General features: G+C 44.8%; 1 protein-coding gene across 1 annotated transcript in view; it reads right to left on the minus strand.

Moving 5' to 3' along the window:
* The window catches only part of LOC126455932 (glutamate receptor ionotropic, kainate glr-3-like), a 134101-nt gene that overhangs the window by 21758 nt on the left and 93211 nt on the right, over window positions 1–19132 (minus strand). Inside the window, exon 8 of the mRNA XM_050091691.1 lies at window positions 2562–2815. Within this exon, the coding sequence (XP_049947648.1) occupies window positions 2562–2815 (254 nt within the window). The remainder of the gene's footprint in view (window positions 1–2561; window positions 2816–19132) is intronic.

Below are 19132 nucleotides of genomic sequence, written 5' to 3' on the forward strand. Positions count from 1 at the left end.
CTATTCTCCCATGGAGACGATCGTAGAGATGCTGGATGTAGTCCTGTGGAACGGCTTGCCATGCCATTTCCACCTGGCGCCTCAGTTGGACCAGCGTTCATGCTGGACGTGCAGACCGCGTGAGACGACGCTTCATCCTGTCCCAAACATGCTCAATGGGGGACAGATCCGGAGATCTTGCTGGCCAGGGTAGTTGACTTACACCTTCTAGAGCACGTTGGGTGGCACGGGATACATGCGGACGTGCATTGTCCTGTTGGAACAGCAAGTTCCCTTGCCGGTCTATGAATGGTAGAACGATGGGTTCGATGACGGTTTGGATGTACCGTGCACTATTCAGTGTCCCCTCGACGATCACCAGTGGTGTACGGCCAGTGTAGGAGATCGCTCCCCACACCATGATGCCGGGTGTTGGCCCTGTGTGCCTCGGTCGTATGCAGTCCTGATTGTGGCGCTCACCTGCACGGCGCCAAACACGCATACGACCATCATTGGCACCAAGGCAGAAGCGACTCTCATCGCTGAAGACAACACGTCTCCATTCGTCCCTCCATTCACGCCTGTCGCGACACCACTGGAGGCGGGCTGCACGATGTTGGGGCGTGAGCGGAAGACGGCCTAACGGTGTGCGGGACCGTAGCCCAGCTGCATGGAGACGGTTGCGAATGGTCCTCGCCGATACCCCTAGGAGCAACAGTGTCCCTAATTTGCTGGGAAGTGGCGGTGCGGTCCCCTACAGCACTGCGTAGGATCCTACGGTCTTGGCGTGCATCCGTGCGTCGCTGCGGTCCGGTCCCAGGTCGACGGGCACGTGCACCTTCCGCCGACCACTGGCGACAACATCGATGTACTGTGGAGACCTCACGCCCCACGTGTTGAGCAATTCGGCGGTACGTCCACCCGGCCTCCCGCATGCCCACTATACGCCCTCGCTCAAAGTCCGTCAACTGCACATACGGTTCACGTCCACGCTGTCGCGGCATGTTACCAGTGTTAAAGACTGCGATGGAGCTCCGTATGCCACGGCAAACTGGCTGACACTGACGGCGGCGGTGCACAAATGCTGCGCAGCTAGCGCCATTCGACGGCCAACACCGCGGTTCCTGGTGTGTCCGCTGTGCCGTGCGTGTGATCATTTCTTGTACAGCCGTCTCGCAGTGTCCGGAGCAAGTATGGTGGGTCTGACACACCGGTGTCAATGTGTTCTTTTTTCCATTTCCAGGAGTGTATGTGATCGTGTCTTATAATGCTTAATGCACTAAAACATAAGTAAAGATACTGTTATTAACCAGTTAACCATTTACTAACACAGACGACACAACAACATTTCGTCAGGAAATTACAGCGTTACAAATTTGGAGTCGTTGAGGGTGATAGCAATCTGAAACATAGAACAATCAAATCAAATGGCTCTGAGCACTATGGGACTTAACTTCTAAGGTCATCGGTCCCCTACAACGTAGAACTACTTAAACCTAACCAACCTAAGGACATAGCACACATCCATGCCCGAAGCAGGATTCGAACCAGGGACCGTAGCGGTCTCGCGGTTCCAGACTGTAGCGCCTAGAACCTCTCGGCCACCCCGGCCGGCATAGAACAATCGTCTTGAAGTGTTCCGAATGGTCCGACTTTTTACTATCAGTACTTTCAGGTCAACAGTCAACTTATCGCGCTGTTAGTATACCTAGTTTTCTGGGATCTCATATCATTCCAATTTATATACGTTACAGACGCGTCATAAGATTGGTATACATGCGGTCTGAGGTGCCGCCGTACTTGTCAGTATTGGCTCTTGGAGAAAAAAAGTCAGATGCTGGCAGATGTGATAGTGTGATACACAGATTCCACTTTGCGGGAGGAGGGTGGGGGGGGGGGGTGCACTGAATGAGAGACTGATAATCGTAGTTGCTTAGTCTCTTTAAAGATCCAATCATCATTGTTTAGTTGAAACTTTCTTACAGTTTATGTAGGTGAAAATTTCTTTAACGGTTGAGAAAATATTTGACGTGAGCAGCTCAACTGAATCACGTTGTATTTCATTAATAACCAACACAGAAGTTCTACAATACAGCGTATTCCTGGCTGGCCGAGGTAGCAGTTAATTTGAATTTCGGTCCTGAGGGACGCACACCGCCCGCCGTTTTCGTGGAAGACCAGCTGTTCCAGGTCTTCCATCGTGTTGTCCGCAGGCATTGCCTTCGCTGTCTGTACCTGTTAGATTGGTCACCGGGTTTCTCTTGTTGCCGGTACAGGCGTACAGTGCCATTGGGTCTTCGTACAAGGGACGCCAAGTTCCTTGGTCGCAGCATGATTTTTCTCGATGACATAACTGAAACTTTATCTCTACATTCAGAGTGTGGAGCTGCAGGCGTAAATGCAAATAAGAACTCAAAAATAAAATATAATAATTCATATGTCCGTTCTTAATAAAAAAGTTTTTGAACTTGAGAAACATTTTCTCGAGTTGAAAAAATAATTATGATAGAAAGAGACATGAGAGTTCATTAAGCACTTGAATTAAAAATAAATTTTTATTATGAATGTGGTACGATACTTACTGGTAGTTGATGATTTCGCGGTAAGGACTTCTCTTTTTGAAAGCAATTGCCAGCTGTGTGCTAATGTACTCCTGGGTGGACGTCACGGTACATTTCAGGGAATCCTCGTGCAGCCTAAACTCCACCAAGTGAGACAGGAACGCGTGCTTGTCTGTGCTGCACAGCCGGTCGAATGCTTGTGTCGGGTGTACTGGCATGTTCTCCTTCACCACGATATTATTGTATATCTGTCTGGTGACAGACTCTTCTGAATCCTGAAAGATGTTACACAATATCTGTACTATGGGTAGTCAGAGGAAATTCATAAATAACTTCGAATAGGACAGTTGTTGTAGCCTGATGTAGCCCTCCATAATTTCAGCTTACCTATTCCAACCTGTATCCATTCGAAGTTGTTTACCATAGTCGAGCCTCAATAACTTGTGTGCCCTCTTTCCCTCCCCCCCCCCCCCACCCCCCCCCGCCCTCTACCTTCAACTCCGCCACAGTATTTTCCTCCATTAACGAATTAAATATTTCTTCCTGTCTGAGGATGTCTCCTACCGACCAATTCCTTCTTTTAGTGAGGCTATGCCGTTAAGAACTTTTCTTCTCGACTCGATTCAGTACCGCTTCATTATTTATCCTTTCTAAACACCGAAACTTCAGCATTCTTCTGTAACAATAAAATTTAAAAGTTTCACTCTCGTCTTGTCTGAAGTGTTCATCGCCCACCTTTCACTTCTGTACGAGACTACACTCCAGACAAAAGCTTTCAGTGAATAATTCCTAACATTTTAACTACATTCAGTCTTAATATACACTCTCAGATAAAAGAAACACGCAACACGAAGAAATTATTCGAATGGAACGGAAATCGGTAGATGTGATGTACACATAAACAAAAACAAATTGTACAAGTCCACAACGCATTGGTCCACCTATCACTCTTATGTAAGCATTCGGCTTGGCATTGAATGTTAGAGTTCTTCGATGTCCTCCTGAGGATTATCGTCCCAAATGCTGCCCAACTGATGCGTTAGATCGTCAAAATCTCGAGATGGTTGGAGGGCCCTGGCCATAATAATCCAAACGTTCTCACTTGTGGAGAGTTCCGGCGGCCTTCCTGGCCAAGAAAGTGTTTGTCAAGCACTAGCACAAGCAGTAGAAAATCTCGCCGTGTGCAGGCGGCCATTGTCTTTTTGAAATGTAAGCCCAGGATGCCTTGCCATGAAGGGCAATGAAACGGGTGCATAATATCGTCGACGTACTGCTGTACTCTAAGGGTACCGCGGACGGCAACCAAAGGGTCCTACTGTGAAATGAATTGGCATCCCAGGCCATCATTCCTTGTTGTCAGGCCCTATGGCGGATGACAGGTTGGTGTTCTGGGGTGTCTCCAGATACGTCATCGGAGCTGTGTTCGATGCGGGACGCATCACTCAAGGAAATTCTACTCCACTCAATGAGATTCCATGTACAGAACGAATTTTACTTGTCCTATCGTTTTTCCGATAACAATATGGTAGCTGGAACTTCCTTCTTGCTTATTCTCATCACTTTTGTCTTTCCTATATTTATCTTCATTCCATACTCCTCCCCCATTCTCTTCAACATCTGCTGCAGTTTCTAATCTAGTTCCGCCAGCAATGCTTGTTCATTCGCGTTCTTAATAGTCTTTCTTCTTTCTTTGTCAGTTACAATGTCCTCGCGTTCCCCATGGCCTGGCCTGTCAGTTGTTCTCCAAATGTATGGAACATCTTCAGTGACACCGAACATTCTTGCTTTACACCTCTTCCAATGCTCACCTCTTCCGTCTCATCGGTCCCTACTCTGCCACATATTGCTTTCTGTACATCTCCTTTATTGACCTGCTGTCTTTCCGGTACATACCAGCACTTTTTAAAATTCTCAGGTGTATATGCCTGTTCACTCTATCTAAAACCTTCTTCCAGCCGATAAACAAAGATACACTTCCTTGTTCAGTTCTATCATTCTTTCACCAATCACCCACAGACAGCCTACAGACTCTTGTACCTTTACGCTTTCTGAATTCGGACTGGTCTTCCCCAGTCTTTTCTTCAATTTTCCTTCCAACACTACCTAGTATGACTCTCGTTACAGACTTTATAACATGATTGATAAAGCCAATTGTCCTATAGTCTTCCCATTCTTTTTTGTTGCACGTTTTAGACAAAGGTACTAGAATGGTATTAAGTTGATCTTAAGGACAAATTTCTGTGTCGTAAATTCTGTTTGCTATCTCAGTCAATCTGGCTATGGAATTTGGAGGTAACGCCTTCAGTGCATATGCTTTACTATACTAGAGATCCTGAAATGCTTTTCCTAATTCCAATTTCAGTATCTTAGGACCTCAGTCTTCTTCATTCTGATGCCCTTCACCTTACAGAAGAAGTTATGTTGTTATTCACCTGTCCGCAGTATAACTCTTCCATATAACTCATCCACATTTTCTTCTCCTCTTGTGTAGTTACTGCTTCCACAAATGTTTATTTAACATTCCTTGTTCGCTTATTTTTCTTAATTCTCTTTGTATTACGGATTTCATTGTTCTGTACATTTCTTCCATTTACTTTTCTTTTCCAGTTCTACTTACTCACACTGTTTCCTCATCCAGTCCTCTCTAGTTTGATTAGTTACCTTTCTTAGTTCGTTGTTCCGTTTTCTGTATTGTCTTCAGCCTTCTTTAAGTTTTCATTTCCTGCACTCATCCATTTTATCCAACATGCTTCCTGTTATCCACTCTTTCTTATTTCATGTTCTTTCCATCTCTCCAATTTCTGTCTCTAATCCTTGCAACATTGTATTTTTAACGCTATTGCACTCTTAAGCGCTTTCTCCGCTTCTCCTTACATGTTCCAAGTGATTTCCGATATAGTGACCGTCCTCTTTCCTAAAGTTCTCATAATTCAATTTCTCAATACCCCACTTCTTTATCCGTTATGTTTACTTAAAATGCTTTAATTTTGTCCTAATATATGCTACGATTAAATTATTGTCTGTATCGATGTCTGTCCCTGGAAAGGTATTCTGCGATCTTAATTCTGTTTTTGTATCTCTGGTACATTATAACAAAGTCTTTTCAATATCTAGCAATATTACCTGGAGCTTTCTATGTATATAACCTTCGTTGATGGTGCTTGAACCAAGTATTAGCAATCGAGAGATCAAACGTTCATAAAACGCTCTTCGTTTTTCCTCCCTCCACTGGTCTTTCTCTGCCATAGTATCCAACCACGTTATTTCTTCTTGCATTCATCACTATACTATTCCAGTCTCTCTCACTACAATTCTTACTTGTCCTTTCCCGTTTTCCTCGTACGTTTCTCATATATTTTGTATGCTTCCTAATCTTTTGCATCTGATGTTAGTATGTAAGCTTTAATAATCATGGGACCTTGTACATACTGTATATTATCCCTCTTTCTCTATCCTATTTTCCCCTAAATTTCGAGCCTATTACACTTACATTGTCTCACACTTTTTCTAGGCCGGCAAATACAACTCATGGGTCTAGAATTTTCTTATGATTTTTTTTTTATTTTTAAGTAACAGGGAATGCAGAGTTCCGCATTCTGGCTCTAGGCAGTCCAATCGGGCTCTACCGACCGCCGTGTCATCCTCTGTGCCAGCCGGTGTGGTCGTGCGGTTCTAGGCGCTTCAGTCTGGAACCGCGTGACCGCTATGGTGGCAGGATCGGGCATGCTTGTGTGTGATGTCCTTAGGTTAGTTAGTTCTAAGTTCTAGGGGACTGATGACCATAGATGTTAAGTCCCACAGTGCTCAGAGCCATTTGAACTATTTTTTGTCATCCTCTGTCACTGGCGTCATCGGATGTGGTATGGAGGGGCAAGAGGTCAGCACACCAATCTACCGGCCGTTGTCGGATATCTTAATCTTCGAACCTTTAGGAACCAGTCGTGTAGCTCCTCAGTCGGCCTCATGAGGCTGAGTACACCCCATGCCTGTCGTCCCACCGAAGAAAAATCCCTCAGCTACGAAGACGGATCCCATTGCCTCTCTTGGTCTCTTACCTTTCCTAAAGCCAAATTGATAGTCATCTAAGAGCTCTTGAAATTTCCTTTTCCTATCTTCTGTATATTATTCTTGCACGACATAGCACGAGAATTAAACTTAGAAAGGCACGTTAATCTGACAATACTCCTCCGGTACTACCATTCTGCCAGCATTTATTCACGCTGTAATATGTACGAGCCCACGATTCGTCTAAATAAACCACCAGTGACTTCAATCGTTAATCAAATGATTCAAATGGCTCTGAGCACTATGGAACTTAACATCTGAGGTCGTCAGTCCCCTAGAGCTTAGAAATACTTAAACCTAACTAACCTAAGGACATCACACACATCCATGCCCGAGGCAGGTTTCGAACCTGCGACCGTAGCGGTCACGCGGCTCCAGACTGTAGCGCCTAGAACCAGCAATCGTTAATCTGTTAATTTTCTTGATAGGGGTGGGATGCGGTTCGGGAAAAGGGTGAGGAGAACAAATTGAATACTGATGTAGTTTATGTTGCCAGCCCTCTCACAATAAAGACATTCATCCCACTGGTCGTTCATACACGAGAGATCATTGTCGGAAAGGGAAAGAGACCGTTTAAGATACCGACCAGTGGCACAGCACCGACTCTCTTGAGTACTGAGATAGCTAGTGTGATATCAGATCGGTATGCTTGAGGTGTTAGATTCTATGCAAGTCGCGTGTCAATTTTATCAACTTCCGGCCACCGCCCGAATCGACTCAAGATGGTATACTCAGCGATAAAACAAAGCAGCAGGCTTTTACCAGAAATATTGGTCCTTAGACAATGTGTCTAATAGTGTATTTTAAATATGACTGTATGCCATCTTAGGCACTGTGTAACATTAAAACACTTGATGACTGCACTTTAAAGCCGAAATCATGATCGTGAAAAGTAACAATGCAAATAAAAAACAGTCTAATGGCGGTACTGACTTTAAAGAAATATACACTCCTGGAAATGGAAAAAAGAACACATTGACACCGGTGTGTCAAACCCACCATACTTGCTCCGGACACTGCGAGAGGGCTGTACAAGCAATGACCACACGCACGGCACAGCGGACACACCAGGAACCGCGGTGTTGGCCGTCGAATGGCGCTAGCTGCGCAGCATTTGTGCACCGCCGCCGTCAGTGTCAGCCAGTTTGCCGCGGCATACGGAGCTCCATCGCAGTCTTTAACACTAGTAGCAAGCCGCGACAGCGTGGACGTGAACCGGATGTGCAGTTGACGGACTTTGAGCGAGGGCGTATAGTGGGCATGCGGGAGGCCGGGTGGACGTACCGCCGAATTGCTCAACACGTGGGGCGTGAGGTCTCCACAGTACATCGATGTTGTCGCCAGTGGTCGGCGGAAGGTGCACGTGCCCGTCGACCTGGGACCGGACCGCAGCGACGCACGGATGCACGCCAAGACCGTAGGATCCTACGCAGTGCTGTAGGGGACCACACCGCCACTTCCCAGCAAATTAGGGACACTGTTGCTCCTGGGGTATCAGCGAGGACCATTCGCAACCGTCTCCATGAAGCTGGGCTACGGTCCCGCACACTGTTAGGCCGTCTTCCGCTCACGCCCCAACATCGTGCAGCCCGCCTCCAGTGGTGTCGCGACAGGCGTGAATGGAGGGACGAACGGAGACGTGTCGTCTTCAGCGATGAGAGTCGCTTCTGCCTTGGTGCCAATGATGGTCGTATGCGTGTTTGGCGCCGTGCAGGTGAGCGCCACAATCAGGACTGCATACGACCGAGGCACACAGGGCCAACACCCGGCATCATGGTGTGGGGAGCGATCTCCTACACTGGCCGTACACCATTGGTGATCGTCGAGGGGACACTGAATAGTGCACGGTACATCCAAACCGTCATCGAACCCATCATTCTACCATTCCTAGACCGGCAAGGGAACTTGCTGTTCCAACAGGACAATGCACGTCCGCATGTATCCCGTGCCACCCAACGTGCTCTAGAAGGTGTAAGTCAACTACCCTGGCCAGCAAGATCTCCGGATCTGTCCCCCATTGAGCATGTTTGGGACTGGATGAAGCGTCGTCTCACGCGGTCTGCACGTCCAGCACGAACGCTGGTCCAAATGAGGCGCCAGGTGGAAATGGCATGGCAAGCCGTTCCACGGGACTACATCCAGCATCTCTACGATCGTCTCCATGGGAGAATAGCAGCCTGCATTGCTGCGAAAGGTGGATATACACTGTACTAGTGCCGACATTGTGCATGCTCTGTTGCCTGTGTCTATGTGCCTGTGGTTCTGTCAGTGTGATCATGTGATGTATCTGACCCCAGGAATGTGTCAATAAAGTTTCCCCTTCCTGGGACAATGAATTCACGGTGTTCTTATTTCAATTTCCAGGAGTGTATTATGACCATGGCTCCACATTATGAAAAAAAATTACAACTGTTTGAGTTGCACTTTCATTTGACATATCATTTATAACTGTAACTTTAATGTAATAAATATTATGAAGCGTTAAAACCACGATATTCATTAACAAACACCCTGTATTTGCTCCGAAACATCGACCTCTTCGGAACTGAACCCTGTTGTATGCAATACAGCGACAAGCGAGAGGTCAAATCAGATTTTCTCACAAATACGACCCTCTACTCCACAAATTGCTCGCGATCATGCTTTGGTGCCCCCTAACTGAATTGCTGATCCCGAGTATCACATCAAAATCGGCCTAAACGTGCACAGCAGGACGGGGGTATCACAGACTGCCACCAGAAAAGCTGTAAACGCAATAATAAGAGAAATTGTAACAAAATGGACAGAGATGAGAAGGATTACGTCACCACCTCCCTCCTCTGTGACGAAAATGTCGCGAGAGAACGTCTATGCGCAGCAGAGCGCAGGACCAATTGAGGTCGGCCAGTCTCCAGTCTCGGGCAGAAACATTGCGTGGGCTAAAGACACCGAGGATCAATTGAACATTCGTATGCAAAACTTCACATTCGCTACCTTAAATCTGAACCAGACAGCATGTGATACCAAGATATTATGTTTGTATGCAGCAAACTAGCAGTCTCGACGGGCTGAACGGTGGACTTGACGAATGCGCTACGATCGTGTTCAAGCAAAGGATAGTATGAACCCCGCAGGTCGTACTGCCTTCTTGGATTGCCTCTCGGTTACACGACTTGCAGTTGGTAAGCGTTTATGCTCCCTCAGGAACGAAGCTTGGAGCGCAGCTATTCACATTTTTGCGTGCACCGGTATTTCTGAGCGGAGACTTCAATATTGTGCGATATCTTTCACCCATCAGAAGCGGAAATAGCATTCCAAGATGTTTGGAGACGACTGAAGCCGAATACCGTCACCTAAAAGTATGTCACAGCGATTTCAGCTATCTCTCTTGATTGATTTTATGCACAAAGAGAAACATTTCCAAATATCGTTGACTGAGAGTTGTGGCCACTAAACTGTTCGTACCGTTTTCCACGTAATGATAAAACACCGACCTCTGGAGGTGCATAACAGCTCTGGCACCTCCACTGCTGCCTATTAATACACACAGACTTGGAAGCCCAAGACGAGCAAGCTGGACAATAGGGTTTGGCTGCACTGTAAATCCGCTCCACTTTCATTTGGCGCAGCGTTTATTTGGATAAAATCATACACACGACCTTCTGGCGCTACATAAAACAAGGGTAACTAAGAGGGATACTTTAAAATAAATTAACATTATAAGGGTCTATGCCATTGTGAACATTTGACCTCACCCTGAGTGAGTCCGAGAAAATCGTACAAGTCACGTAAAAAATTCAGCAACTTTATCAAGTAACATATGAGATCCATGTAGGTGAGATATGAAACAATTCTTTGAGTCAACCAGTAGCACGTCAAGTAAACGGGGCCTAACCGAAGAAATAGGAATGTATCAACAAATAAATATTCATTGCCAGACTAATGTAACTTACGAACCAACTGCGAACGGCCTGGCATGTGGTGTAGGCTTAAGAAAGTGGAATGTTCCCCATAAATGCCGTGGAATGACAAACTGTGTACCTGAAAACTAGCTTACCATATAAGTGCCCAGCCCACCGCGTGTCGTCTTCACCCCAGCAACACCGGTCAACAGACTGCCACTTAGACCAAAAGGAGACACCTCAGTACGTATATACGTCATAGACTGGTCGCCACCAGAACTAATACTGAAGGCGGGAGGGACAATTGAAGAAATCAAAGCTAACGACAAGACCTCTTCCAACGCCACGCGCTACTAATAGCGCTAAAACCGTATTATTGTATGAAGGGCATTGGCTAAGATGGGCCTGGTATGCAGCAAACAACAAAAGCAAACCATGCAATCTATAATGCAACTGTCGAGAAATGTATAATGAAACGGTCAAAAAATAAAAATAACAAAAGGATACTATAAAATAGAAAAGAGACCATACCAACATACCACAAATTAAACGTAATAGTGTAAGATATATCACGTATATACAGCGTAAGTGATATCAACAAATTAAGAAGCACAGGAAAATAAAAAATAAAAAATGTGTAGTGAGTAAATATACAGGGTGAGTCAGGAGACAAGGTACATTCTTTGAGTGGTGACAGTATTAGCGATTGTGAACAAAAAAGTCATATGAACATTTATTATATTCTTAACGGTTTCAGAGGAAACTAATAAAAATAATGGGGAACAGGACACATGCAGGTGAAAGTAAATGAAAGACTGTGATCTAATGTTTTATTTATTCATATACATTTCCTCACAAAATATATTCAGAGTAACGACCATCAACTGTAATAAACTTTGCAGCTCTTGTAGGCAGTTGCTTTGTTGCTGATCTGATATCATTCATATGGGCCTTTACTTGGGACTCAGTCGCATGTTCTTCTTCACCAGCGCTCACATGTGAATAAAACCAAAGCGACATTAGGCTACCCAGTGTTGTCTTTACTGACCCTTTCAATGGGCACTTCACTTGCTTGGAGCGATATTTGCTTGTAAAGTACGAGCGAGAAGTTCCTCTATTGTATACACTCTGCGCGTGTAAATTTTGCTCTTAAGCCAATCCCACAACAGTAATCGATTGGGCGTAGCCTCGGAGGCCAAGAAATGATTCCACAGCGACCGTTCCACGCTCAGGACACGTTTCTATGAGGTACTATGTTACTGGCCAAACGTATTTTCAAACAGCTGTATGTCGGATGCGGCTACAAAAAGGGAATGTATTTCTTTGCGGTTTTTTGTTCAGAATCTTTAATAGTATCACCGCTCAATGCATATTCCTTCCCTCCCGACTCACTCAGTAAAGCTGCAGAGCTACACGTTAGGTCCATGGCTCAGGAACATTGTATTATGTACAAACCCGTTAAAAGAATAACTGAACCTAGATCTGTAAACATCATACAACATCTCCCAGTTGTCTGCCTCTATGACTGGGTTGTCAGAGTGGCAGAATGACATGCGAGAGGCGAGGGGTTCGATTTCTGGCCGAGTCAGAGATTTTGTCCGCTCGGGAAGTAAATGTTGTGATGTCCTAGTCCTTATTTCTTCCTCAAAGACGCTCAGGTCGCCGAAGTGACGTCAACTAAAGAGACGTGAGAACTTTCGGCATGGTGCAGGTGAAAATTAGGTCCGCAGCTTGCCTTGCAATTGAAATAAACGGATGTAGTTCCGTCATAAGTTGCACTGAAAAGTATGTTTTCTTTTTTTAATTTCTTGATGATGACTTGCTTCGGACACCTACGTCCACTTTCAAATCATCCGTAAGTGTGACAAATACAAGCGATAACCTATGTACAAAAACTGCCCCTACAGTGATGAAAGTAGCACTATCACCGATTCAAGAACAGTAAAATATACCACACAAGACGGACGTTAGGGAGCTGGTGCGCAGAGACGTTACCTAATAACCAGTCACATATCTGCGCACCAATTGTATATTATCCGTCCTATGTGGTGTATCTTGCTGAGTCTTCCATAGTCCCGCTTTGATCACTGTAGAGGCAGATTTTGTACATGGGCTATCATCTGTATGTGTCACACTTACAGATGGTTTGAAAAGGGACAAAGGTGTCCGAAACTCGTCACCAACAAGAAATAAAAATTAATAAAAAAATATACCTCTCAGTGCAACTTATGTCGGAGCTACAGTCATTTATTTCAATAGAAAAAAAGCCGCGCGGGATTAGCCAAGCGGTCTAAGGTGCTGCAGTCATGGACTGTGCGGCTGGTCCCGGCGAAGGTTCGAGTCCTTCCTCAGGCATGGGTGTGTGTGTTTGTCCTTAGGATAATTTAGGTTAAGTAGTGTGTAAGCTTAGGGACTGATGACCTTAGCAGTTAAGTCCCATAAGATTTCACACACATTTAAACATTTTTTTTTTATTTCAATAAAATGATTTGCATCAGGTGATCGGTCTACCGGACAGGAGGTCCTAGCCATAACACGAAAAAAAAAAAGAAAAAAACTTCAAGTTGCAACCTTCAGAGTCAGGGAACGAGATCTACATATATAATACGACAGCCTTCTGTGGTTGAGACTGCTGTAGACATTGTAAATATACTGACCCTAAAAGAAATCGCAGAACCAACTGGGGATCGTGTGACATAAAAGAAAGTTAGTAGGCGTGTTTCTACATTTGAAACATGATGTCTATTCAAATTTTTGGCGCCAGACTCATAAGAGTGTCGATAGTAGCACCACTGTTAGCATGCAAATCAGGTTTGCCTTAAATAAAGTAACGGTGGTGATCGTTACTTTCCCTTGAGATTGCGCGTGAACGCTCGATGTTAGTCAAAAATGCTTTTAAGGCAACAAAGACACTATTAACAACGTCTCAATGAGTTTGAACGAGGTTGTGTGATAGGTATACGAGAAACTTCTGCGATATTGCAGAAAGAATTGGCAGAAATGTAGCCACTGTATACGGTTGCTAGCAGCGGTGATCACGAAAATTTACGGGCACAAGAGAAACGTGCTTCGGACAACCACGTGACGCTATCGAGAGGGAAGACCATCGTGTTCGACATGTCGCTCTGGTGCATCGTAATGAATCTGCAGCAGCTATTCGAGCAGTATTTGGAACACAGTGACAATGAGCTGGTTGGCACCACAGTGCCACAACGAACTGTTGGAAATCGCTTACTTCAAGGAGAGATCTGCGCTGGACGCCCTGTATCGTGCATTCCACTGACCCCAAACCACTGCTATTTGCGACTTCAGTGGCTCATTAGAGGATACGGTGGAGGTTTGTTGTGTTTTATGGTGAAAGCTAGTTCGGCCTTGGTGCCAGTGATGGCCATGTGTTGGTTAGGAAACCAGCTGAGGGGCTGCAACCAACCTGTCTGCATGCTGGACACACTGTACCTACACCTGGAGTTATGGTCTCGGGTGTGAGTTCGTATGACAGCAGGAGCACTCTCGTGGTTATCTCACGTACCCTCACTACAAATTTGCACGTCACTCTGATGACTCGACCTGCTGTGCTTCCATTCATGAAAAGCATTGCAGGGGGTGTTTTCCAACTGGGTAATGCTCGCCCACATACCTTGTTGTAACGCAACGTGCTCTACAGAGTGTCAACATCTTGCCTTGGCCTGTTCGATCACCAGATCTGTGTCCAGTCGAGCACATATGGGATATCATCGGACGACAACTCCAGCGTCTTCCACAACCAGCATTAACCGTCTCCCTGTATTGAAGACCAAGTGCAACAAGCACACAAAGTGACATACGGCACCTGTACAACACAGTGCATGCACGTTTGCCTGCTCGCATTCAACATTCTGGTGGGTCCACCTGTTAATGATGTACCAGCATTTCACATTTACGTCACCTTACCTTACGCTTGAATTAACCTGTGACAGTGCAATGTTAATCAATGTTATTAGCTAGGCAAATGTATACCCGATATTTCATTACTCTACATTAATTCCTTTTTGGTGTTCCGATTTTTTCCCGTCAGTTTTGTTGTCGAACATTTTTGCTTATTCAGGCTACTGTTTGGATGTTGCAATAGGCACTTCATCATTTTTAACTCTTCCAAAATGCGAACGACTGGTCCTTTCTATTGTGTATGCAAGATTTCTAAGTCATTTTTTTATGTTACCCAAGCCGTTAACGATGTTTGCAATTGCTAAAAAAATGGTTCAAATGGCTATGAGCACTATGGGACTTAACACCTATGGTCATCAGTCCCCTAGAACTTAGAACTACTTAAACCTAACTAACCTAAGGACATCACACAACACCCAGTCATCACAAGGCAGAGAAATGCAATTGCTATTCTGAGATAAAAAGGTTGGCACAGGAGAGGAATTCGTGACTGACATAGCGTTACGAATGGCACCATGCTCTATGAACCTAGTTTGAAAATTTCTTTCTGTCCGTCAAAACACAATGTGGGCATTTCACTCCATAAATACAAGCATTATTATACGTGCAAACTACACGCTCTTGATGATGGTCCCAACATTGCCCATTGTTTTTAGGTACAAAAAGAGTGCCAGTAACACACACAAATCTCAAACTACTCCATACAATGTTATATATTGTTACATATTATCCAGCAGTGTAAGAGCAAATGCGTCTGATGGCGTAATTTTTTCCGCTGTTCCATGTTCCATGCGATCACACGTTAGAAAGTTGGTGAAATAACAATAAATATGATAAACAATTAAGTCAAAATCCATCTAACACGCCTGCTACACAAGATCTTGACTTAAGTGTTTATCATATCTACTACTATTTTACCAACTTTCTAACATGTGCACGCATGGTGTATGTTACAGCACATAAATTTACACCACCACATGTATTTTCTTTTACACTGCTTGGATCTATATTCCAGCTTGTCACAGCTTTATCTTATTGAGTGCCTTACAACATTTGACAATGTTTGACACTCACCATGAGTTGAAACTGCAATCACAGTAAAATATTATTTTAACAGCCTGAAGCGGAATTACTGCATTCAAACTGATATAGGATATCTAGCAAAGGAGTTCATGATTTCTAAATTAAATAGCTCGAAAACTAATAACATTAGACTTATCCAACAAGTGGTATGTTTACTGTGAAAGCTGTAGGTATGTTATACGGAAGTCCAGCAGAAGTTTCGTTCTAGTTCGAAAAGTTGCTAACAGACGGCACTGTAATCGCAATACGTAGTGCATTTAAATAGTACGTCGAGCTCCGAGCGATCACTTCCACCGCTGAAACGTACCGTAGGAAGAGGTTGAAATCATTTATTCCACTGAACAATGTGTTTTTCTGGCACTGGAATACCAGGGATTAGAGCTTAATCTTATGGTGACAGGGCGCAGTTTTCAAACAGGATATAAATATTCCAAAGGGACCCGATGGGAAAACCATTCGGAAGCTCTTCGCCAAATTCCAGTGGATAGGCAACGTGGCTGATGATCTAGCGCGGAATTCGGGCTCAGACAAAGAGTAGCTTCTCCTGAAAATGTCGCCCCGGTTTCTGGAATAATTCAACAAAATCCAAGGAAATCCGTCAGAAGAATTACAGCAGAGACTAGTTTGAAGCGTTCCAACATGGAGAAAATACTGAGAGCCTATTGCGAAAAAGATTCTCACAATGATTGATAATGAAGGCTTTGATATTGACTGCATCAAGCTCACAGCATACTTACACCTGAATGGAGTCATGAATAAACAAAATGGACGATTTTGGGGTCCCAAAAATACCCATTTATGTGCAGTGAAACCCCCGTATTCTCACAAAGTCACTGCATAGGCTGCGGCTTACAGTATAAACAGTTTTGGCCGGTTTTTCATGCAAGAAACTACCATTTGTGAACATTAAACTGAAGTTTTGGAAGAATTTTTCACCACACACTAATTTTTGTGGGGTCCATTGAAAGACACTATCTACTGGGACCATTCCAACACCCTGGACGGGCTTGATTCGGCGATATGTGAGGCATTTGAAACCATTTCCGTTGAGACACTACACGATGCGATGGCAAATTTCATTTTCTGTTTGCGCCACCTCCATACTGCGAGTAGTGCACTTTCCGAAAAGATTGTGATCTGATAGCAAAGACTGCTTTCAGAGAACGAGTTTAAGTGTCACGCTTACACTGTACGAGCTGCACAGCGTACAGCTCCATCAGTTTACAGCTTTTCGAAATATTTCAGATGTTATGTGTTACTTCTTTGTAAAAGTCAGACAGCTTTCATATTCAATATACTTTTTGTTGCACTCGCTTATCGATATTACTTTTCGAGATGTTTTTTCTTTTCTAATCAGGGACTCTTTCGCTGGACACCCAGTATATTTATAATGCCTTTAAAAACTGTTATGCAGGGCGATTTTTTCCACCGTGTACGAACTCTAGGGATTAATCTACGAGACGACACGGAACAAAAATGTCTAATGACCTTATGCCCAGAAATGCGTGGTTTCCTTGCTAGAGATCGTTTATTCAATCACACTTTGTTACAGAGACTGTCGTCTAATACGGGCTGTTCCATGCAATCAGAATTACAGCATGTATAGAAGGTTGTACTGTTCCCCATATATCATGCCCTAGCGCTCTCTCCTGCCATAGCAATTGGTAATAATGTGTCCCGTTGTACACAGTCGTTCCGTATTCGAATCGAGAGCTTGCCGATATGGTGTTCATTTACGGAAAGAATGGTTGTATCAGGAAACCTATCCCCGTCAACAACAACCATAGCATTCAGTGTTTGCAACAGGAAGGAAGAAATCATGAAGGACGTACGCGGAATGTTCGGACACCAGACTTGGAAGGCGACCACTGTGTCAGCACCAGGTAGTTGGCCCGCCAGTGCAGGGTAAGCCAGATGATCTTGTGGAAGATTCTCCACGACAATTGTTACTACCTTTATCACTTACAGCGTGTACATGGCTTACTGGCGACCGGCTTTCCACATCGGGAGGTGTTTGGTCACTGGTTTCTTCACCAGGCAACCACGATTCTGGGACTTGTGTCATCCATCCTATTCAGAGGTGAGGCCACCATTATGCAAAGGGTAATCTTCAACTTTCATAACAGTCATCTGTGGAATAGTGTCCACAACCTCCATGGTATGGTGACAGGAATCATCAGGATCGGTGCAACCGGAATGTGTGGGCCGGGATAACTGTCGACCGTATTTTGGGACCAGTCTTCCTTCAACGTCGCCTAACAGGCCAGAGCTATCGGCGTTTCTTGCGGATGACTTTGCCTCCCGTGCTGGAAGAAGTTCCATTGATGATTCGAAGGGTTACGTGGCTGCTACATGGTGGTTCTCCAGCACACTTCGCTGTTAACGTCAGGACCTATCTCAATCGTGTCTTTCCTGGTCGATGAATCAGACAAGAGGGTTCAGTTTCATGGCCTGCTCTTTCATCAGATCTCACCAGTGCGACTTCTTATTATGGGCCATATCAAAAGCATCGTGTACGAAGAGCCCGTTCCAGATGTGGAGACACTGTCGCAGCGTATTCATCCTGCCTCTGCCACTTCGGATACAACCCGGCAGATGTGCACGTGTGACACAGAACATGCTACGACGCATGCACGCATGCGTTGAGGCAATTGGAAACCATTTTCAACAGATACTGTAACTGTTGCTGAATGGTACAGCACGTATTAGACCGCATTCTCTGTAACACTGTATGACTGAATAGATGGTCTCTGGCATGGTAACTATGCGTTTCCAGACCTAAGTTCATTAGACCTTGTTTGTTCCGTGTCTTCTCATCAATCAACCCTAAAGTTGGTACGCGGTGGACAAAGTCACCCTGTACATTTTCAGTCTCTTTAACTGAGGAGCAGTTACACTTTTACCCATGGAAATGAGCGTTTGGCGTCACTGGCCGGGAGGCCGCCTGCGGGGCAGGTCTGGCCGCCTTGGTGCAGGTCTTATTACATTCGACGCCATATTGGGCTACCTGCGCGCCGGATGGGGATGAAATGATGATTTAGACAGCACAACACCCAGTCCCTGTGGGTAGAAAATCTCCGACCCAGCCGGGAATCGAACCCAGGCCCGTAGGACGGCAATCTGTCACGCTGACCACTCAGCTAACGGGGCGGAAACTTTAGCCCATGACGTGGTTCGAGAAAGCTGAGATAACAATAAAGATATAAAGAAGAACGTCGTGCAGGCAGCGAATAACACTCGTTCACTGGTACGTCTCTATTCTGACTGCCAAGGATGAAGCCATCGTAGTTGTGCTTCGACTTATTCGCAGGACTACTTTTGCCGAAACGGTTTCAGTGTTGTAGTCTACGTTTGTGTGTGTCAGAGATTGTACCATTACTGTTCTCTATCTTGTTTATGACACTCTTTCTTACCTAACCACATCTGTGTTAATTTTCTGTTGTGTTCCTTGTCTTCCACTTGAGTGTATTCATACTCAACATATAGGTGGGTTTGGACTTTTCAGAAATTAAATTAAATCATCTTCCAAATCCAGCTTTTGATCACCATTAAGAAAATGTTCGATGACAGCCATTTTTAGCTCATGTCTCGTGTGATAAAAGCCAGAAACGAATCGTTAGATGATCTAATAACCGAGAT

The sequence above is a fragment of the Schistocerca serialis genome, chromosome 2 (assembly GCF_023864345.2).
Source record: "Schistocerca serialis cubense isolate TAMUIC-IGC-003099 chromosome 2, iqSchSeri2.2, whole genome shotgun sequence".
Classification (NCBI taxonomy): Eukaryota; Metazoa; Arthropoda; class Insecta; order Orthoptera; family Acrididae; genus Schistocerca; species Schistocerca serialis.